Genomic DNA, 23,181 nt, shown 5'->3' on the forward strand with positions numbered 1-23,181 from the left:
AATCTGCAAAGGAAGGATAATTAAGCATCTACTGCACAGAGATGTAGTGAGTATTAAATGAGGTAATATGTATAAAGGTCTTAGAACAGTGACTGGCACACTGCGAGCTCTCCAGAGAATGTTAGCTGTGCTTAGTTTAGGCTGACTGCCTGATTTCTCCCAGACCTCAGACCCAGGCTGATGTGCACTGCTGTCAGTTGGATGGACATTCAGGATGGGAAGGGGAGGGTCGGGGGAGACAGACTCTATGGAATAGAGTCATCCCATGATGGCAGCCCAGGCTCCCGTTGTCTTTCTCCTGGCCCCCACCCGAGGCTGGGCTCCCGCCTGAGCTCATAAAGCCCCACCTTCTCTCTCTGGTGCTCGGAGAGGTGCACAAAGAGTGACCGCTTGTCTGGGCAGCCGAGCGGTTGTGCAGAAGGGGAGACACGCCAGCTTTAGTCACGTGACAAATCCCCAGAACCCTTCCTGGAGCCCACCCAGTCCCATAGACAAGGACTCAGCCATGACTCACTGGATCTGGGTGATGCCCAAGCCTTAGTCACCCAGCGCCCCTTCCTCCAACACCTGGGATTTGGCATCCACAGCCTGGACCAGGTTCTCTTATCCTAACTTCTCAACCTCTCTCCTCCTTTCCACCCTCCTTCCCTCCTTTCTTTTCTCCCTATCTCTTGATCTCTCGTTGATCAGATCTTGGCTGATTTCCCTGGCAACATGGATGGTTTGAGCCTGAGAGATGGGAAATGGAGATGGTAGCTTCTCAGGCCACCCCCCCCCCGCCCCCGTCAGAGATATTGTGAGGGACAACGGACAAGCAGGCAGAGAGGGAGACTGCCTGCACTGACATGGTGCATTTCTGTAATCTGGGGGTAGGTGTCTCCAAAGAGACCTTCCCCACCCCGCCCTCTGCAGCTGACTGATGCAGGAATTTCCACTATTAGTCATCCATTCTGGTGAGCAAAAGCCCAGACTGTCCCCTTTGAGAATGCAACTGTACCTACAGGGCATGAGGAACTCTTTAAATTATATCAATGATTTCCACAGTGTGTGAATCCATTCATTCCACAAGTATTGAGCACCTCCTATGAGCCGGACACTATTTCTAGGTACTCGGAAAATAGTAGTGAACAAAATGGACAAAAATCTCTGCCTTCTTGGGCATTACATTCCAGTGGGGGGAGAGAAAATAAACATGATAAATAGATAGATTGTATAGTTGGTTAGAAATTGGTAAGTATTGCAAAACAAAACAACTCATCCATAATGTAGGGTAGTGGGGTTGGGAATGCTAGGGGTGGGGGACAGGGAGGGGCAGGGAAGTTTGTTGTCATTTTAAATAGGGTGGTCAGAGTGGGCCTCCTTGAGAGGGTAGCATTTGAAAAAAGAGTTCAAAGAGGTAAGAGAAGTAGGCTTGCCAATGTGGGGGAAGAGCGTTCCAGGCAGAGAGAGCAGCTGGGGCAAAAGGCTTAACTCAGAAGCAACCTGGTAATTTGGAGGCAGAGCAAGGAGGCCATGTGGCTGGAGGGAGAGGATTTGGGGGGGAGAGTAGTGGTAGAGGTGAAGAAACGGGCAGTGTCAGATCACATGGGGCCTCAAGTCTCTGACTGAAATGGGAGCTGGTGCAGGGTTCTGAGCAGGGGAGTGACAAGACCTGGTTGTGTGACTAGACAGTTAGGAGTTAGGGGGCTGTTGCAGAAGCCTGGGGTAGATGGGCTCAGGCCAGGAGGATGGAAGTGGATTCAGGTTGCCTTTGGAAAGGGGAGCTAACAGAATTGCCAGATGGATTGATGTAGGTACGAGAGGAACTAGGGTCAAGGAGGGCCACATTCCTGAGCACCACTTTCCTTGTTCTAACAAGCCAAGGCTCGGAGAGAAATGAGAGTGCAGAGCTCTGGAGCAGGATGGCGGGCAGTGGGAGAGGAAGGGGGCACGCAGGGGATGGTGTTGGAGCAATGCTCCCATCTTGCCTTTAGCCCTGGCCAGGTCCTACTCTAGCTCTGTCTCTAGATTAGGCTTCTTGTCTCTGAAGTTCAAACCCTGTGCCTGGGGCCCTGCAGTCCTGGGGGGACTAGATTCCCACTGGGGAGTGCTAAGTGTCCTGAGGAGTGGGCTGGCTGGGCCCTCCCTGAGGTCTGCAGAAACAAAGTCCTGGACTTGGCCGGGAACGCGGGGGTGGGGTGACGAGCCCACACAGAGCAATTGCCTTTCCCTCTGCGAAGCCAAACTGCTCTGGGACCTGCCCCAGCCTGTGAAGTCTGAGACAGCTATTTACCTGGGCTCCTGGCCTCATAATGGGAGAGGAGGAGGGGGGTTTAAAGGGCCCAGCCTCCCATCGCACTCCTGCCCCACCTGTCTGAGGATATGGCATCGCAACGGCTGCTGCTTCTACTGAGTTAACTATTCATGAGTTCTTTGTCACATCCTCTTCCTGGTGGTGGGCAGAGGATGGACAGCCCCATGAGGGGCAAGCTTCCTGGAAGCCTTGCGTTCAGGGAGTTGGAGAGTTGGAGAGAGAGAGAATAGATGGGTGGGCTCAAAGCTCGAGGGTGTGAGCAGTAACCTTTCCCTGTGGGGGACTGGAGGGGTGTGTGTCTGTGTTCTTACTGCAGAAGCAGGGCCCAGGAGGGCCAGCTACTGATCCTGGCTCATTAAGCCACATTTCACTGGAATGTTTACAAGGGTCAAGACACGAACATTTAATGGAATGTCCGTTTGCATCCAAACAACTTATTGCCCATTTGCTAATTATAGTATTTTTCCTGCCCATCTAAACTTCTTGGGCTACATTAGAATCTGAGGGTTAGAAATGCCCAGGTTACCGTTTAATCCACAAAATCCTACGTTTCCCCCTTAAGCGTTCTCAAACCAGTTTCTTGGACTTAACCCTTCAATTGTAGAGAATTTCCTGCTGAGGAGACACTGACAGGCTGGACTGGCTCGTTAAGAGTCTCCTTTAAATGGAAACTTTGAGGCAATAATGTCCAAACAAGGCCAGTGTAGGCTCTCTGGGGCCAAGATCTGAACTGGGTGACCTTCCAGATGTCTCTAAAAGCCCTCTGACCCTAACCTGGGGGGAAGACTGTCCTCCAAGACCAACCCCTTGATATGGGCCATTTACAGAAGCTCTCAGCCCAAAGCCGTAAGCCAGGAGCACGCCCAGGGTCCTACAAAGGAAGCTGTGTTCTCAGGCCTGGCAGGAGGTCAGGGGAAGTTGGTCCAATTATACCTCAGCCTTCCTTTCCATCCCTTAGGAGGGTCAGGTCTGTTTTCTGGCCCTCCAGGCAGGCATTCTTGCCCAGGGTGGGAGGGGCTAGGAGAGCAGCCCTTCCTGAGCTGAGAGCCATGACTCACAGGTAGTTACCTGTCCTTGGGCTCCCTGCCAAGGCTGCGAGGGAGCCTGAAGGGAGATATCTAGAGTTCATTCCTGTTTATTCCTCTTAAGCTTTTCTTGGGTGAGTTGGGCTTTGACCCCTTCCTGATGAACCATAGCATTTTAATCCCCCAAGAAGCAGGGATTTTCCATTTTTTTGTTTTCCCTTGGGAGGGGTCTGGTGCTTTCCAGGGTCCTGGATGTTTGCATCTTCTTCCCTTCCAGCTCAGTGACCGGTCTGGGGCTATAACACCTTATATAGAAGCCCTGATCGTTGTGTTCTCTGCTTGGTCTTCTGTCCAGGGTGGTCCAGGACACCAGAGGAGGCTGACCTCTACGGGCCTTGGGAAAGTACCAAGTGCAGTGCCTGTCACAAATGCCAGTGTCCTTCCCCCACCCCCCACCCCTCTGCCAGGAATCCTGGTCTCCAAAGATCACTAACATTCCCCCCACAAGGCACCCACAGGCAGGCGGGTGCTGCCGAGCTTGCTGTTAGGCCTCTGGGACCGACCCACCTGCCCAGTCCTGTCTGGGGGTGAGGGTGAGGGTGCATGACTACAGATGGGCGTGCCAGCTGCCGGATTCCTGAGTCCCGCCCTGCAGTTGGTGACGCCCAGCCAGGACGTCTCCAGAGGTGAGGCCGGTTGTTTAAAACCTAGGAGCCAGGAGAGGGGACTCCCACATTCAAGGCGCGCTCTCAGAGAGGCGATCTGGAGAAAGAACCGCGGCAGCACGGAGTGAGGTACGTTACCTGCCTTCACCTGCCTGGTGGGGGCCGGATGCGGGACAAGGGTTGTGTATCTGGGTGTCTGGGGCCTGGTTGCAGGGCCTGATTCATTCCTCTTCCTGGGAACTCAGCTGAGCCAGCTAAGACCCAAAGGCTAGGTTTAATGTCTGCCACTGTTTGGATTTCTTTTTCACAACTGATAAGCATCTCAGTGACTTAGAAGAAAGCAGGTTCAGAGCTGGGGCTGAACACAAAGAGACAAGGAGAGGGTGGGCTGGCCCCACTAGAGCTCTTCTAAGGTCTGCCCAGAATGCCTAGTTTTGGGTGTGGGTGTGGTTCCAGCCCCTGGATGGGAGAGCAGAGATAGCGCTGGAGGAAGCCAGAAGATGGGTCTCCCTCTTAGGCCCCAATTGGCTGTGTGACCTCAGGCCACCTGTCTCTTCCCTGGGCCCCTGACTCCTCTGGTAAGGGATTGGAAGGAAAGATTTTGAAGTGTTAGGATATAGGATTTAAAGATGTAGGAGTGTCCCTGGTCCCCCCTTGCCCCTGCCTTTCCAACCCCCCATCCTTCCATCCCAGCCAGAGGAGTTTTGGGGCGTCATTGGAGCAGAGTGAGCATCTGATCCAAGGTAGAGGTGGGCACTGCATGAACAGGGTGAGGCATTTGCCTCTAGGACCCTTTGAGTATCCACCCCTAGCCTCCTTCAGAATCCTTGTTCTGTGGCCTCCCAACCCCCATGTCTCCTGTACAGCCCCAGCCCATCACTGGAGACATTTTGGGTTGCTTCCAGTTCAGATGAAATCCTCACTCACTTTTTTTTTTTTAATTTTCTTTTTTAAAGTTTTTATTAGAGTATAGTTGCTTTATAATGTTGTGTTAGTTTCTACTGTAGAGCGAAGTGAATCAGCTATCCGTATACATATATCACCTCATTTTTGGATTTCCTTCCCATTTAGGTCACCACAGAGCACTGAGTAGAGTTCCCTGTGCTATTAGTTATCTATTTTATACATAGTCTCAATAGTGTATATATGTGTATATATGTCAATCCCAATCTCCCAGTTCATCCCACCGCACCCCTTTCCCCTTGGTATCCATACGTTTGTTCTCTACATCTGTGTCTCTATTTCTGCTTTGTAAATAAATCGTCTATACCAGTGTTTTCAGATTGCACATATATGCATTAATACGTGATATTTGTTTTTCTCTTTCTGACTTACTTCACTCTGTATGACAGTCTCTAGGTCCAACCACGTCTCTACAAATGACCCAATTTTGTTCCTTTTTATGGCTGAGTAATATTCCATTGTGTATATGTGCCACATCTTCTTTATCCATTCCTCTGCTTACTCAATTTTAAAGACTGCTAGGCCTGCCTTTCCATCATTTCCATCATGCTCAGCCCAGAGATGTGGCCACCACAGCCTCACTCTTGGGGTGGCTCTGTGTGGTACCAAAGACCATGCCAATAGCAGGAGAGGGCTCAGCTCCAGGTCCTCAGCCTCTTTGACCCACTCATCGTTGCGCCTGTAGGTGGGCCAGGCCCTGAGAAAGGACACTTCTCTTTCCTGGGGAGGCATCAAGGCCCCGGACTTCTCCTGCAAAGGGTCCAGCTCTTTCCTGCTCCCCACGTTGTCCTTCTGACCATGTGGGGTAGGGCAGTGTCAATCCTCCTCCTCTCTATTTCAGAGGGGGAAGCTGGAGTCAGGGAGGGGGTGGCGTTATCCCAGGGCACCCTGGGAGTCACATGCCAGCTGGGACGGGGGCCAGGTCTCTGGCATTTTCCAAGTTTTTGGCTACAGATGCACCTGCTGCTCAGAAGTGTCCTAGGTCAAGACCCTAGGTAAAGGCTTCTGAGAAAACATGAGTCCAGAAACAGAAAAGGGCTGGTGCACCCTAGGGATGTGCATGGTTTCACCCAGGCTCCTTTGCTCTGTTCCAGGTGAGGTCCTGGGTGGGGATCATCCCATTGACTGAAGATGAGGCCGCTCCTTCTCCTGTATTTTGGTAAGTATCCCTTCCTATCCTTCCAGGTGCTTTCATATACCAGGGAGGGGACAGCCATGGGTAGGAGGACGGTCTACCACAGTGTGAGCATCACCGGTCACCCTGGGGCCTTTGGGTTTGGGACACTTGTCTACCAGGATGTCCATGAGGTTTCTCTGTCCTGGGGGCCTTTGAAGAAGATGATTTGAGAGGCTCCCAAATGTCTTCTTGCTACCTGAGGGTGGTTTGTGTCTCCCCCAGTGCCCTGCATGGTTTATTTCCCATCCTGTCACTCTCAAGCTGGTCCCAGAGCCATCATGGCTTGAGTTCTTGATGCTCAGTGAATTGCAGCTGGGTACTCCCAAAGCATGGCAGGGTCACCTTTACAGATAAAGGAGCAGACAGAACGCAGGTATCTCCCAGTGCTCCACAAACAGCCAGCAGCCAGCGCTACTCTGGGCTGTTGACAGAGGCCACGCTGCAGGTGAGAAGAGTTGTGGGCCATATCCTGGTGGCTGAGCGTGTGACTGCAGCTCTGTTCTAGAAAGCCACATGTGGATGCTACATTTCAGGATCATCCGGGCTTTTTAGTTGTCAGTGTTTCTCCTTTCTATTTAGATTGGGGGCTACAGGCTATAAAATCAGCTTTTTTAGCAAACAGCATCAGGATTGCGATTATTCCCACAACCAGCAGGTAGGAGCATGAAGAAGGTGGAGAAGAGGGTCTATTCTTGCCGATCGACGTCGGCTTCCCGGAGGCACACTGGGGTGGCCGGCTAGACCCTCTTCTCTCTAGGCTGCACCCCTGTACCCCCTGTGATTTCAGTCTTGCCCAGCGTCCTGTGTGCCCAGCAAGCCTGCTCCCGTGGGGCCTGCTATCCACCCGTTGGGGACCTGCTCATTGGGAGGACCCGGTTTCTCCGAGCTTCATCTACCTGTGGCCTGGCCAAGCCTGAGACCTACTGCACCCAGTATGGAGAGGTAGGCTCTTCCTCCATGGCTTCCGGGGGCTGGAAGAAGGCGAGCTGGGGCGGGGGTGGGGAAGCCTGCCATCTGTTCACTGAATACTTAGAGTGGACTTGCTATCAGCTTAGATCCACGCGCTGTGGGGAGTGCAAGAAAAGCGTTAAGACCGGATCTCTGCCTCTAAGGAATTTTCACCTTTGTTGGGCAAGAGAAAATGTACTCAGAACTAGCGGAATAGCTCCTTTCTCTCTTTTGCTTGATAAAGCTGGAGTTTTTCTCAGCCCTTGGGCCTGGGCAGGACAGTTTTCCAAGTCTCGGGAATAAGCAATCAGATAGATGGGGATCCTTTAGGTGCGTGGAGTGTAAGGCGCCATCTTTGGTGGACAGCGTCAAGGCTGGTGGAGCACAGAGGCTGGGATGTGTGCAAGGCTTGTGTTCTTGCTGAAGGGGGAACCGAGCTGTGCCATGGCCCCTCCCTTGCTGCCATCTCTTTGGCTAGTGTTGGGGAAAGGGTGTGGCTGGAGCTACCGAATGATTATAGGCTGGAGTTTATCCTTCTATGTTTTGCAGTCATCACGTATGACTTACCTCTCAGCCTCTGCATGTTTGGTCCACATGTTTCACCAATCCGGGAGAAGTGGGAGACTTTTTTTTGTAGAATTTTTTTTAATTAAAAAAATTTTTTTTGAAGTATAGTTGACTTACAATGTTGTATTAGTTTCATGTGTATAGCAAAGTGATTGAGTTATATTCTTTTTAAGATTCTTTTCCATTATAGGTTATTATAAGACATTGAACATAGTTCCCTGTGTTATACAGTAGGTCCTTGTTGGTTATCTGTTTTATATATAGCAGTGTGTATCTGTTAATCCCAACCTCCTAATTTATCCCTCCCCGCCCTGCGCTGGGGAAATATTCAAATTAAAGGGCACAGATCAGTGAGACAAACAAGGAAGTGACTTGAGGCTAGCAAGGAGGTTCAGTGGCTCAGCTGATAGGAAACGAGTTGAGCAAATCCAGGCACTGGAACTCTTTGACCTACGTCAATTATTATCACCCGTTTAGGCAACTGATTTTTTTCAAAGATCCATTGTGATTCTTCTTCTACTTTGCCTCTGGACCTTTCTGGTAGGAACTTTGATTTTCTTTTCTTTTCCCTTCAACAACGTTGGGGTCTTTCCTTGCTCCTTGTGTTTACCAAGGTGGAAATCACTCAGTGTTTTCTTGTTTCCCAGCTGCCTGTCTCATTTGGCCATTTTTCTGCCCTCAAAACACAGGTTTGGACAAAGGGAAGAGTGAGGGAATGGTTTTCCCTTGAGCCTCTGCTTCTCTTGGGGTAAAAAGACAGAGAGAGAAAGGGAGTGAGAGAGATTAATGGCCATGAAGGAGGCTTGGGTTGTCTGTGGTTTCCTCCTTCTGGGTCCTTGTCCTCAGGACCATGGAGATGGTATCTGATCCCATCTCTGGCCTCACTGTCCTTCCAGTCCCCAGTGTCCTTTTGGTCACTTTTTAATCATAGGTGGTACTGCATAGTGGCTTTGGAGGTGCTGAGCAGAGATGGCTGTGGTTTCTGCATCTCACCCACTTGGATGTGGGAAAGCCCATTTGACAGTGTTGGGTAAGATGGCCAGCATCAGGCGAGTCCTCCCTGTGAGCCCAGATTACTCCACAAGCATCAGGAGACCTGGCAGTATTGAATTTCTAGGCAACAGAATGGTTTTAGTTGCTGCCTTCCCACACATCCTCCAATCTTGTGCCACTGAGCCATGTCTAAAATTTTCAGGGAGTCCTCTGCTGATTCCCTTCCTTGGGCTGATCCGTCTTCTGGGATGGGAAGCAAGGAGAGATCATACACATCCCCTGTGTTGGGATGTTCCTCGGCCACAGCCCTGTCTGGACAGCCTCTTTCCCTCTAGGCTGGGCTTTTGGCTTCATCCTGACCTGCCCTCTGCCTCTCTCAAATGCCCCAGGGAGCCAACTGCTTCCCTTGCTCTTAAGCAGCCCCTTGAGAAAAAAATGGGTGCTTGCAAAAGAGAAGTCTAGACTTTTGAAACCATGGGGATGGATAAATCTCAGCTATTTTGGTGCTGTGAAAGTTGAGAAGCATTGGTTCTTTTCTTCCTTTTTCTATGAGGGGGAATAAATCCATGTAACCTCTTGGAAGAGTGGAGGATAGGGCATCTTGAGTGCAGTGTGTAGCCCCAGGTCTGCCACTAACTTGTGGTGCGATCTTGGGCAAAATATTACCCCTCTCTAAGTTTTGCTTTCCTCTTCCATGAATGAGTGTTAGAGAAATGGTCTTTAGGGTCGCTCTTTGCTCCAATTTTCTTTGGGAATGAGCTGCCTGCTGAGACCCAACTTCTCTCCCCCACCTGTCTCCTCTCTGCCTTTTCTGATTTCTCTTTCCTTCTCCCTTCCCTACCTAACCACCTAGAGGCCACTGGTTGCCAGCAGTGAAGACACATGCTAAAGGCACAGATACCCCTCTGTACAGGTGTACCCTGAACCCTCACTTGGTGCAGGGGCAGCTGTGTGATGAAAATTAGGAATCCAGATTTAACTCTGATGAGTTCCAATTTCAATTTTTAAGTTTATTTTATTATTAAATGATATTATAGTAACTATAACTTATTAAGCACATATTATATGTCTCAGGCACTATACTAAGAGTTTTATATAAATTATCTCAATTAATTTTCACAATACTCCATCAGGTGGCTCTTATTATCCCTGTGAGCTATTGGGAAAGTTTGGGTGTGTGCTGGGACCCCCAAACTTCTGATGGAAACACATAGGTATTGAGTTTTCTCAGTAGTTAGAGATGGGGGCGCAGTGGCCAGCCTCAGCTGGAAGGGAAGGTGGCATGGTGCAGAGCTGCATTCCTAGGGCCTGCCCCTTCAGTCCCCCTGCATCCCTGTCTACCAGCTCCCACCTCCACATACATACCTTCCTTAAGTCATAGCCTCTGGTTACTGCCTCTGTTCTATTTTCATGCAGGGGTGACATGGTGAGCCCTGAGCCCAGTAAAAATCACCCAGCACCTGTTGCCTGCCTGCCTACTGGTATGGCATGAATGTAAGTGCATTAGGGATTTATGACTCTTGGACATTTTAGCATTGCTCGCTGCCCCCTGCCAACCCCGAAGAAACTCAGGAGCAGTGGGGACTCCTTCCTGTTCCAAAATTGTCTCTCCCAGCTCCTGATCTCAGAGTGTGGCTCCTTTCTCGTGGGTCAATCTTAGCCTGTTAGTATGTCACCTCTTCTGCCTAATTTTGTCTCACTGGCTCAATCCTATTGGCCTTGAGGGCCGGCTTCTATGGGTTTTGGGTCCATATTGCAGCCTTGACAATGGACATACGACGCGGCCAGCTTTGCCTTGTGTGCCCACCCCAACCCAGCTTTGCCCTTCTGGGCCTACCTGCCTTGACTACCCGTTAACTGTCCAGGCTTGAACCCAGGCTGGACTTTATCAAAATGGCCCGAGGCTGCAGTCCCACCCTGTCCCCTGGCTCTCTCTCTTCCAGCTCCTAGGTAACCTCTGAGTAAACTCACTGCACCGTTTTTCCCTAAAACCCAAGGCATGAATGAAAATGTCTGTGATGTCTCCCTACCCTCATTCTCGTCTGTGCTTCCTCTGAGCCTTAGTTCTTCATTTGAAAAATAGGAATAATGACAGCAGCCACTTCAAACAGTTGTTGTGAGGACTGTATAAAGGAAGAAGCCAAGTGACCACTGGGCTGGTGTCTGGAAGATGCTAAATGTCCCATCCCCCTCTCCCCACCTCCCGGGGACCTGTGTCCGCATGCAGGGGCCTCCGCATCTGTGAATCATGCTCCTGAGCTCTTCTTCCTGGATCAGGACACACACTCGCATACTTATTGATTTTTTGTTTTTGTTTTTTGTGGTACGCGGGCCTCTCACTGCTGTGGCCTCTCCTGTTGCGGAGCACAGGCTCCGACGCGCAGGCTCAGCGGCCATGGCTCACGGGCGCAGCCGCTCCGCGGCATGTGGGATCTTCCCGGACCGGGGCACGAACCCGTGTCCCCTGCATCGGCAGGCGGACTCTCAACCACTGCGCCACCAGGGAAGCCCTCGCATACTTATTGAAATCAAACTGCCCTTGGGCCAGCCCACTTTCTGCTTCCAAGGTGACCGCTGCCCATCTGATTTGCGGTGGGCTGCTGGGAAATCTGGAAGTGGTCGTGGTTAATGAAGTCACCCGACTGGGGGTAAAGACTCTCTAGGTCTGGTCCTGGCTCTGACACTTAAAATAGGAACGTGACCTCAAGAAGGTCATGGTTTCTGTCTAGACCACCATTTCCCCATTCATGAAATGAAGGAGTTGGGTTAGTCAGCCTTTGTTTGTTCAGCTCTAACATCTCTGCCAACTTCTGGCTGGGCTGTATGTGACCCTGAGGGTTGGCCATTGTCTCTGTCAGGTGGGTGCTGGCAGAGGCTGAGCCATGACCTTCAGTCATCTCTGGGCTGGTGCACGCTCCCTGGGAACCAGTGGGTTTCGCCAGGAAGTTTTCCAGCCCTGATTTCTGCTCCTGACAATGTCTTCTCCAATGTTGTGTCTGTTCCCTTAAATGCTTTATTTATCTCCCACTCCCTCCCTTTCTGGGGAAAAACTTAATTACCCAGCTGCCTTCATAACAGTCTTACACAGTGCATTCCTCAGGTTAATTAGCTGTGTAAACCAAACAGCTGTCATTTTTATCTCTTGGAAACAAGCTAAGGAGCAGTAGCCAGTTGACGTCCCCTCCTCCACACACACACACGCACACACACACACACACACACACACACAGAGACATGCACAGAAGCACACTCACACCCACAGGCACACACCCTGACAACCACTGCCTTTCTGTGTTTGAAAGTCATCTGTTTTCTTGACGTTTAGCATGGCTAATGTGTAGGCAGAGGATGTGACGATGTGAGGATGTGTTTATATCCATCCTGAGGTCTTTGTCCTCCGCTCACAGAGGACTTTGAGCCTGTCTCTGACCAGAATATCTGCCCTCCTATTTCCCAGAAGTTCTTAGCATGTATGAAACTTTCAAAGCTCTTACCATTGGGGATTTATTCTTTTGGATGAAGCATCGTTGAGCTCTTTGTTTAAAATGCAGACACCCTTGGGGAAGGCATCTTGTTAATCTATCATCATTTATATTTCAGGAAGGGTTTGCTTATCAGAAAATTAGCTGTGGCTTTTGCAAAGGGCCCTAAGAGAATAAGACCCAGAATGAGTAAGTTTTGAGGGGATAGAAGAAAAGGGACACTTAGAGAAAGAGTTGGATCAGAGGGAAGCAAAACTTGGGCTGTGAAATGTGAGATTTTTGGGTCCTGGTTGTTATGGGTTGGGGATTGTGGCTTGTGGGGTTAAAAGAGGGAAGAGAGTGGAAAAGTGAGATGGAAACCTGCACACAAATGTGAGTGGTCTCATGACTTTGCTGGCCTGGCTTCTCACCCCCTTGCTCCTTGGGTCAATTTCCTAGAAGCTCTCTGGGTAGTGTCTTGCAGACCTACCTTGCTTCTTTGCTCTCAGGGGCTATAGGAATCATTGTCACTGGTAGAGCTTTCAGAGGTCCAGGAATGCAAACCATCTCTCTGCAATCAGGTCTAGGGGGATAATTCTGTTTCTGTACAAGTCTGGGCTGAGGTTGAGGCTGCCCTTACTAGGGGAGAAGAGAGGGAACATCCTGAAAACCAACTCTAGTCCCTGCAATTTCCCATGGTTGCCACGTGACCTCTGTGTCTCTTGAAGCAGAATACGATGAGAAGGTTTGGAGGAAGAGAGCCTGGGAGAGGAATCCCTCCTTCTCTTCCTAGCCCTGTGGATTTGGACACATTTCTCAGCCTCTCTAAGACTGCTTTCCTAATCTATCAGATGAGGATACCCACCATTTAATATAATACACCTACCTCAGAGATTTTAGAAGCGTAAAATGAGATAATGTATGTATAGTGCTCAGGACAGAGCCTGGTGCAGCGTAATTTTGGGGTGTGTGGTGTTCATCATCTCTGTCATCACCTTTAGAATTGAGCTATCTAAATTTAGTTTAGATGGAGATGAGGGCTCTGTTGAGTTAAGGCTTTGGTCAAGATGTTACTTCAGGACAGTGCCTCCTAGCACTGGGGACCTCCTCCCACCTGGCACCATAACAGGTCTCGATTTTTAAAATTCGCTGGCAATATCCACTGACATAGAAATGGTAAGGCTTGTGGATCGTAGTGGGGTCTAATGGAGGCCTTGCTGACCAAGGTCTGAGGGTCCCCTCTTCCCCTGCCCACTTTGCTGGGAAGAGTGTTTCTCTAGTACAGTGTTGGGCCAATGTCTTATTTTTCTCTTGCTTCTTTTGCATTCTTGTTTGGAGTGTGTTTAACCTCTGAGCAGATAAGCTGGAGTGGGGGAGAATTGTAATAGCATGTTAAAGCAAGAGGGAACTTCGTTATCTCATCCCCCCCCTGCATTTTACCAATGAGGAAGGTGAGGCGGAGGGAATGCCCTTCTTGTAGGCAGCTGCATTTTTTTTTTTTTTGGCGCTGGCTTTCTTTTGGCCCGGGCTGGCAGCTATGACCCTGACTACAGCTCCTTAGATAGACACAGGCAGTCTCTGACTTGCCTGTGGGAAGGAGTTGGACCACGTATAACCAGAGCCTGTTTTCCTATTTTCCCCCAGAATTAGCTCCATGTTCTGCAAAAGCACAGAGCTTTGATTTGCATTGCTTTCCTTTTTCCACCCTCTCCATTGTGATTAGGGCTCCCACTGGCTCTTGCTCTCTCCTTTGCCCCCGCCATAGCTCTCTGGGAGGGTTTGTCTTCCGGCCAGACGGCTGAGCTTCTAGAAAGCTCCAGGATAAGGGAAAAGGCCCAGTCTTTCCAGACTGAGGGGAACAGGAGCCAAACTGGCTGGAAGCCTGACAGGCTGAATTGATAACAATGCTGTGTCTCTGAAGTAGCACAGCCAGGGGGATGCTGGCCAAGTGACCCCAGAGAGAGAAGCAGCTGCAGCTGGGAGAGACAGAGGAATGTAACACATATGAAAGGAGGAGCCTCATGTTGAGAACCACACACACACACACACACACACACACACACACACACACTCTTATACACATACTACCTATAGACATACAAGAATAAAAAGGAAGGGAAACTGAGGCCCAGAGAAGAGAGGGAAGAAATTGGCAGCTTGCCTTCATGTGGGCTTCTCCCATAAGCCACCCTATTTCAGGCCTCCATCCCTCTAGCTGGTTGACATGCAGAGCTCCTTAAAATACCTGTCCCAAGCCTTATGGCTTAGCCTGTTTCTGAGGGTTGAGATAATCCCTCCTTTAGCTATGTTACTGTGATAAGCGGCACGTAGATGTTAAGCTCATGAGGCCATCTGATCCCTCCATCATTGTTTGAGCACGTGGAAGGCAGGTGGAGAAGGCGTGGGATACCCCAGACTGGCTGTGAAGACAAGGTGCAGGCAGGGTAACAAGCCCACGCTGAGTACCCTGGGCCTTTTTAGTTTGTTTTGCTTTACAATAATGCCTGAATATAAAAGTTAATATATATCCAAGGCATCAAAGTTTAAAATTATTAAAAAAAGAACAAAGAAAAAAAGTTACCCATAATGCCATTTCCCAGAGATATTAGGTTAAAACTGTATGCAGTTGCCATTTTTGTTGGTCAAGATGGCTGAATGTCAGCCATTTCATTTGGTTCAACCTAATATATTGGTGTATTTCCTTCCACATATTTTCTATTCCTTCAAGAATATATATTTGTGATCATGACATGTATACAAGCTTATGCCCAACTTTTTTTCAGAGAACATGATATTTTTTTTTCATAAAACATTATAATGTAAACATTTCCCCCATGCAATGAAAACCTTTCTCTCAACAGTCTTTTTAATGGTACGTAATATTGCACCATTTGGGAATATCAACGGCATTTCCCCAGTCCCATGTTGAGCTGTTCTAGCTCCTGTGTCCCATGGCCCAAGGGAAGAAACTGGGCCTCGTTTCTGGCATTCTTTTGGCCAGGGAACAGGCTGGGATCAGTTCCCAACAGAGCAGGGGGGTCTCTGGTGACAGGTCGCCGGAAGGCAGCTGGCCCTCGTCTCTCTGCAGGACGTGCTGAGTGCAGATGGAGGATGGGCAGTGGAAAAGTTTGCCTCTGAGAGGCTGGCCAGAATGGGAGAAGGGCATGCTTGCTGCCAGGGACCAAAATAGGATGCTAGAGGAGACTCAGATTCCAGCAAGAGGTGTCTTTTGCCCAGACAGGATTATTTTAAGTGCTCAGGTATTTATTTTAGCCACTGACACATCTGCAGTCTCCGAGTTAACTGAACTAGGTTAGCCTGACAAGCCAGCTTTCTTCCCAGAGTGCTTTCTCTGTCTGAGGCTCTGCCATGGTCAGCCTCAGGGTCAGATCAAGCCCTTTGGGTGAGACAGAAATTGTCACCCTTTACCGTGTTTCCCACAATGTCTGTGCATCCAGGTGGTTTCCTAGTGGAAATGAGAGGATGACAGAGAAGGAGGGAGGGAGAGAGAAAGAGAAGAGCAAGGAAGGGGTGGGGATGGGAGGGGAGGAAGAGAAGAAGAGAAAGATGTAAGGAGGGATCCTGTCTGGTGCTGGCGCTGGCTATCAATCAACAGGAAAGTCACATAGCCTCTTGGAACCTCAGCTTTCTCACATGTGAAATGGGAATAATATTACCACGTACGGTGGTTGTGAGGCTTAAATAGGTTATTGCACTGAAACCCCTGATACAGTACCTGGCACACGGTAAGTGCGCCAATCACTTAATACTGATGTTTGTCACCTCCTCACTCCCTCGCCCCTCCTTTTAAACTCCCAGGAAGGGAGAGTCTAGTAATAATGTAAATGAAAATGCCAACTTTTACTGAGCATTTACTATTCATTCAAAACGTATTTATAGAGGGCCTACTAAGTGCTGGGCACTTTGCTAAGCACTGGGATACAGCATAAAGGAAAGTAAGTTCTGCCCTCTTGGAGTCTACATTCTAACAGGGGGAGGCAGACCATAAACAAACACCGTGAGCAAATAAATTGACAGTAAAAGAACAATACGCCAAGTGGGGATAGTACTATGGAGAAAAATGTGGCAGGGCAAGGGATGGACAGTGGGTGCTGTTTTATATAAGGCATATGTGCCAGCCATTATAAGAACATTGAACATCCCCCCAATATTGTTTTTTTATATTTCATAATCATTTTTAATTCTTTTTCACATTATTTTCCATTATAGTTTATTACAAGAGATTGACTATAGTTCCCTGTGCTGTACAGCAGGACCTTGTTTACCTAGTTTACATAGAGTAGTTTGTATCTGCTAATCCCAAACTCCTAATTTATCCCTTCCCCTCCTTCCCCTCTGGTAACCATAAATCTGTTTTCTATGTCTGAGTCTGTTTCTGTTTCGTAAGTAAGTTCATTTGTATCATACCAAAAATTATTGTTTAATAAAGCACTTTGGGACATGACAAGGACACCTCCAAGTACCAGGAAGGGTGACAATCCTCTTGTTTTGCAGATTGGAGGTGGGAGCTGGAAAGTGGGGTGGGAAGCAGAGGCTCACAGAGCCAGGACTCCTGACTCCCCTCCTGCATCCTCCACTGTTCCAGGGTTTGCCAACAGCTCAGGGGGAAGAGTGGTGTCGGGTGAGGAGTTTCTATAACTCAAGGCACAGACTCAGCCTGTTAACTCAATCCCTCTGGGACTGAGCTGTCAGCTTCACCAGTTCGGCAGACATCACTCGTTCTGAACATTGGCTTCCTTAGCTTAGTGCCTTCCCTGGACAGGGCAGAGGTTCAGGGGCTAGAAGGCCTCAGAGAAGGCTGCCTGAGCTTTCCCCTGGTTCTGGTGGGTGGAGGCTTAGGGGAACACAGAGGCAGGAGGTGTGGGGAGGTACACTGGTCCTTACCCAAAGGAACTCACAGGTCAGGGAGGTTCTCGTCCAAGCCTTGCTTTTACATGTGGGTCAATTGGGAGCCCTCTGAACAGTATTCTTTCTCCTGGGCACAAGGTTTGGGACCATGGTTACTCAGGGAAAATAGGTTTGATGTGTGTTGCATGAGGGACCTGGGGTAAGGTCATGGTGTCTCTGTGAGGTGTGCACGTGTGCGCACGTGCACACACATTTGCGCACGTATGTACAAACTGAAAGAACAAGGGCCATGTTCTCTGGCTGTATTCTTCTTCTTGGTCATCTCTGCCCTGCTCTGGAGCCCATGGGGTTCAGTTTTTTCCCTTGTTCTTTTTTTCTGTCCCCTCTTCCTAATCCTTAGAAACTTGACTTTCCCCAGGCTGCCAGAATTAAGTGAGATGAGCTATAAAACTCTCTAGCCTACACGTAGCACATAGCAGATGTTAAATTAATGTGAGCTTCTCTTTCTTTCTTCTTTTTGCTCTTAGCACCCTTTTCAAATTTCTCTTTGGGGCAATGTCACATACGAAAATTATTTTTTCTCTACCATCGCATACCACTTTCCCAATTACAACCTCTATTTACTATTTACTTAGCTATGTGTTGGGGGGGACCCAAAGGACGTAAATGAAAAGATGAACAGTAGTCTTGTTTTGAGAGGTTGATCCTTCCAAGTGTATTAATGAAATCAATGGATCCCCAAGGGTAGCATTTCCATGGAGAGAATGTTCTGGGCTCTCAGGATACAAGGGGGGAATTCTCACTGGCCCTACCTCTTAGTCTCTGGCATCTCTTTGTCCCACAGTGGCAGATGAAATGCTGCAAGTGTGACTCCAGGTTGCCTCACAATTACAACAGTCACCGAGTGGAGAATGTGGTCTCGTCCTCGGGCCCCATGCGCTGGTGGCAGTCACAGAATGGTAAGGACCTGCCACAGCCTCCAGGGGCCCAAACATGTGGAGGCTCCCACAGGATGGGGAGGGTGCGCGGGAGCCCTTTGGGGTTCCCGGGGCTTTCTTATTGTAGTGGGACGTGGGTGGTTGACAAGCAGAACCTTCTCTCTTTGTATTTGAGGTCTTTCAGATGCTGTAGGTAGAAGAATTTATTGGAGGTTAATGAAAGGGTCAGAAGAGAGAGAAATGCCTTAATTTCATTCTACTTAGTCACAGTGGGCTTGCTGATGGAACTGAGCTTTGCAAACAGATTTGTGTTGAACAGAGGAGTTGAAACTCTTTAAGGTTTTAAGGGCATCAAGTGATGGTGGGAAGGAAACTTGGCCAAGAAGAGATAGGATCTAGAATAGGTGATAGTAAGTAGAAACATACTGGTACCCCTCTTCTCGGAGAGGGAAATTGGAAAATCAAGATTAGAGAGTTTCTGATTTCCTAGAGCCTGGGAAGGTAGAAATCCTCTGCTCTAAAGTTTCTACGTTTTGTCTTTCCAGATGTGAGCCCTGTCTCTCTGCAGCTGGACCTAGACAGGAAATTCCAGCTTCACGACATCATGATGGATTTTAAGGTGTGCTTCCTGGGCATGGCAGTGGTTAGGAGAGGGGGACTCTGGGCTGTGTGGGCATGGACTCATGGGGAGCACAGGGTCCTTGTCTCCTCAGGCGGGAGGTGATGGTACCACATGCTGGGTGGGCCTCCCTTCCCCAGGCTGAGGTGACACTTACCCTGAGCCTGTTTCATGGTGACAGCAGAGGTACCCCTTCTGGGAGAACAGTGACGCCTCCACCTTCCCTGTCTTGGCTGTGTAGTGCTTATATATCCTCTCCCTCTTTGCATCCCCCACCCTTAGCCCATCTAATTTTTTCAGCTCTGTCAAGACCAATTGTACAAAGCCTGGCCACGTATTATACAGTTGTGTTTTCTTGGTATACTCTGTTTTAATAACTTTGCTGATGAGATTGAGTTTAACAGACAGCCAAGAACTGGCCCATCCTCATATAAGATGTGCTTTTGGAGCAATCTGCTCATTCAGTGCTATTACTTTTCAGACTCTGCTTTTAGACTAGCCTTTGGAGATGTGCCTTTTGGAGGGAACATTTTCATTCATTACTGACAGGACTTTTTTTTTTTTTTCCTTTTCCTTTTCCTAATATCCTGTGTGACTGAGGAAGTTGCTCTAAGAACATTGCCTCAAGAATAGGTCAAAAGTATTTTGAGACATTCTAGTGCCATTTGAACAAATGCTCAGTCTCTAACAGTGACAACTTCTAAGGGAAATATTCATTTGGATGGATACTGGTAGTCTCATTGCTTTGTCATCACTCACCCATTCATTTATTTGTCCATTCTTGCTACACACATATTGAACACTGATTATATGCTGTTATAAAAGATGTCTAAAACTAGATCACGATCCTCTAGTTGCTTTGGTATATGTAGGGAAGATAAAGAACCAGTAGCAAGACAGTGGGATGTGTGCTCTGATGTTGGTAAGAAGAGGTGCTAGAGAGCCCAGGAGGGGGACCTCCAGCTTGATCTGTCTTTGGGGGAGTGGATCAGAGAATACACCCAGGGGAAGATGACACTTCCTAAGCCAGTAATATCCAGGTGAAGGGTAAGTTCATTCCAGGCAAAGAGAACAGCAAAGTGCAAAGGCCAGGAGGCAAGAGGCAAGAAGGTATATAATTGGGGGAAGGGGACAAAGGAACGCACGTAGGGTCTGGTGGGGCAAATATGTATATGGTAGTGAGAGGTAGGGATGTGGAAGGCTACAAACTGATGAGAGATGAGTTTACAGATGTAAATGGGGAGGGAGGAAAGTAGGTGAAAGATTCATCTATTCATTCAACAGATGTACTAACTGCCTACTATGTGCTAGATGCTGGGGGTACACTGTGAACAAGATAGACAAGGTAGGGGAATTCCCTGGTGGTCCAGTGGTTAGGACTCTGTGCTTCCGCTGCACCACTGCAGAGGGCACCTGTTCAATCTCTGGTTGGGGAACTAAGATCCCGCAAGCCGTGCAGTGTGGCCAAGAAAAAAAAAACAGATAGACAAGGGGGTCTATGGTTTACTGTAGTGGTTCTCAAGCAGGGGATATTTTGCAGTTTATAGAAAAAATTTTGGTTGTCACAGCTGTCAGTATGCTATTGACATTTAGTGAGAAGAGGTCAGGGATGCCGCGTAGCATCCTAAAATGACGAGCACTGACCCCATGGCAAGGAATTATTCACCTCCAAATATTAACAGTGTCAAGTTTGGGAAACCCTGGTCTGGTAGGAGGAAAATAAAAAGCAGGAAACCGACAAATAAATAATTGGAAATTGTGTGACATTTACAAAGGAAACAAATGAGATCCTGGAATAGGAAATGATGGGGTGGGGTGGGCAGAGTGTGGGCAGAAGAATGCACGTTAGATAGGTATAAAATGATCTCTGTGAGGAAGTGACGTTTAAGCTGAGAAGAAAAGATGTGGAGGAACCCACGAGGGGGAGGAGTATTCCAAGCAGAAGAAACAACATGAACAAAGGCTCTGGAGAGGGAATGTGACTGAGGGTTTGAGGAGATGGAGGTGCACAGTGACATGAGACGGGGTGAGGGAGCAGGGCCCAAGAGCATGGCCTCTTCAGCCATGGTCAGGAGTTCAGATTTATTCAAGAACAGTGGGCAGAAATTTTGTATCCTTCAACCTTACCAAATTCATTGATTAGTTCTAGTAGTTTTATGGTGGCAACTTTAAGATTATCTACATATAGTATCATGTCATCTGCAAACAATGACAGTTTTACTTCTTCTTTTCCAATTTGCATTCCTTTATTTCTTTTTCTTCTCTGATTGTTGTGGCTAAGACTTCCAAAACTATGTTGAATAAGAGTTGTGAGAGTTGACATCCTTGTCTTGTTCCTGATCTTAGAGGAAATGCTTTCAGCTTGTCACCATTGAGTATGATGCTTGCAGTGGGTTTGTCATATATGGCCTTTATTATGTTGAGGCAGGTTCCCTCTGTGCCTATTTTCTGTAGAGTGTTTATCATAAATGGGTGTTGAATTTTGTCAAAAGCTTTTTCTACATCTATTGAGGAAATACTCCCATTTACCATTGCAACAAAAGGAATAAAATACCTAGGAATAAACCTGCCTAAGGAGGTGAAAGACTTGTGCTCAGAAACCTATAAAACACTGATGAAAGAAATCGAAGATGACACAAACAGATGGAGAAATAAACCATGTTCTTGGATTGGAAGAATCAGTATTGTGAAAATGACTGTACTACCCAAAGCAATCTACAGATTCAATGCAATTCCTATCAAACTACCAATAGCATTTTTCACAGAATTAGAACAAAAAGTCTTACAGTTCGTATGGAAACACAAAAGATCCTTAATAGTCAAAACAATCTTGAGAAAGAAAAACGGAGTTGGAGGAATCAGGCTCCCCAACTTCAAACTATACCACAAAGCTACAGTAATCAAGACAGTATGGTACAAAAGCAGAAAAAGCTACAGTAATCAAGACAGTATGTTACAAAAACAGAAATATAGATCAATGGTACAGGATGGAATGCCCAGAGATAAACCCACGTACATATAGTCACCTAATTTACAACAAAGGAGGCAAGAACATACAATACAGAAAAGACAGCCTCTTCAATAAGTGGTGCTGGGAAAACTGGACAGCTACATGTAAAAGAATGAAATTAGAACACTACCTAACACCATACACAAAAACAAACTCCAAATGGATTAAAGACCTAAATGTAAGACCAGACACTATATAACTCTTAGAGGAAAACATAGGAAAAACACTCTGACATAAACTACAGCAAGATCCTTTTTGACCCACCTCCTAGAGTAATGGAAATAAAAACAAAAATAAATAAATAGGACTTAATTAAACTTAAAAGCTTTTGCACAGCAAAGGAGACCATAAACAGGACAAAAAGACAACCCTCAAAATGGGAGAAAATATTTGCAAATGAAACAACAGGCAAAGGATTAATCTCCAAAATATATAAACAGCTCATGGTGCTCAATATCAAAAAATAAACAATCTAATTAAAAAATTGGTGGAAGGCCTAAAAAGACATTTTTCCAAAGAAGATATACAGATTGCCAACAAACACATGAAAGGATGCTCAACATCACTAATCATTAGAGAAATGCAAATCAAAACTACAATGAGGTATCACCTCACACTGGTCAGAAAGGCCATTATCAAAAAATCTAGAAACAATAAATGCTGCAAAGGGTGTAGTGAAAAGGGAACCCTCCTGCACTGTTGGTGGGAATGTAAATTGATACAGCCACTATGGAAAAACAGTATGGAGGTTCCTTAGAAAACTAAAAATAGAACTACCATATGATCCAGCAATCCCACTACTGGGCATATACCCTGAGAAAACCATAATTCCAAAAGAGACATGTACCACAATGTTCATAGCAGCACTATTTACAATTGCCAGGACATGGAAGCAACCTAAGTGTCCATCGACAGATGAATGGATAAAGAAGATGTGACGCATATATACAATGGAATATTACTCGGCCATAAAAAGAAATGAAACTGAGTTATTTGTAGTGAGATGGATGGACCTGGAGAGTGTCATACAGAGTGAAGTAAGTCAGAAAGAGAAAAAAAAATACTGTATGCTAACGCATATATATGGAACCTAATAAAACAGTACTGATGAACCTAGTTGCAGGGCAGAAATAATGATGTAGACATAGAGAATGGACTTGAGGACACAGGGTGGGAGGGGGAAGGAAGCTGGGGTGAAGTGAGAGTAGCATCGACATATATACACTACTGAATGTAAAACAGCTCGTGGGAAGCAGCAGCATAGCACAGGGAGATCAGCTTGGTGCTTTGTGGTGACCTAGAGGGGTAGGTTAGGGAGGATGGGAGGGAGGTTCAAGAGGGAGGGGATATGGGGACATATGTATATATATGGCTGATTCACCTTGGTGTACAATAGAAACTAACACAGTATTGTGAAGCAATTATACTCCAGTAAAGATCTATTAAAAAAAAAATAGTGGGCAGAGGACTTGAATAGGTAATTCTCTAAAGAAGACATACAAAGGGCCAACAGGTACATGGACAGATGCTCAACATCATTAACCATCAGGGAAATGCAAGTCAAAACCACAATGAGATGTCATTTCACACCTGTCAGAATAGCCATCATCAAAAAGATAAGGAATTCCCTGGTAGCCTAGTGGTTAGGCTTCT

The 23,181-nt window shown here is 47.5% G+C and overlaps 1 protein-coding gene across 1 annotated transcript in view; it reads left to right on the plus strand.

The window, feature by feature from the left end:
• The first annotated feature begins 3,787 nt into the window (after positions 1–3,787).
• The window catches only part of LAMB3 (laminin subunit beta 3), a 40,725-nt gene continuing 21,331 nt past the window's right edge, over positions 3,788–23,181 (plus strand). Inside the window, exons 1-5 of the mRNA XM_082668056.1 lie at positions 3,788–4,112; positions 6,041–6,105; positions 6,911–7,065; positions 17,806–17,920; positions 18,445–18,518. Of these exons, the coding sequence (XP_082524182.1) occupies positions 6,078–6,105; positions 6,911–7,065; positions 17,806–17,920; positions 18,445–18,518 (372 nt within the window). The 5' untranslated portion in view covers positions 3,788–4,112; positions 6,041–6,077. The remainder of the gene's footprint in view (positions 4,113–6,040; positions 6,106–6,910; positions 7,066–17,805; positions 17,921–18,444; positions 18,519–23,181) is intronic.

The sequence above is a fragment of the Grampus griseus genome (assembly GCF_964374135.1).
Source record: "Grampus griseus genome assembly, chromosome: 1".
In the NCBI taxonomy this organism is placed as follows: Eukaryota; Metazoa; Chordata; class Mammalia; order Artiodactyla; family Delphinidae; genus Grampus; species Grampus griseus.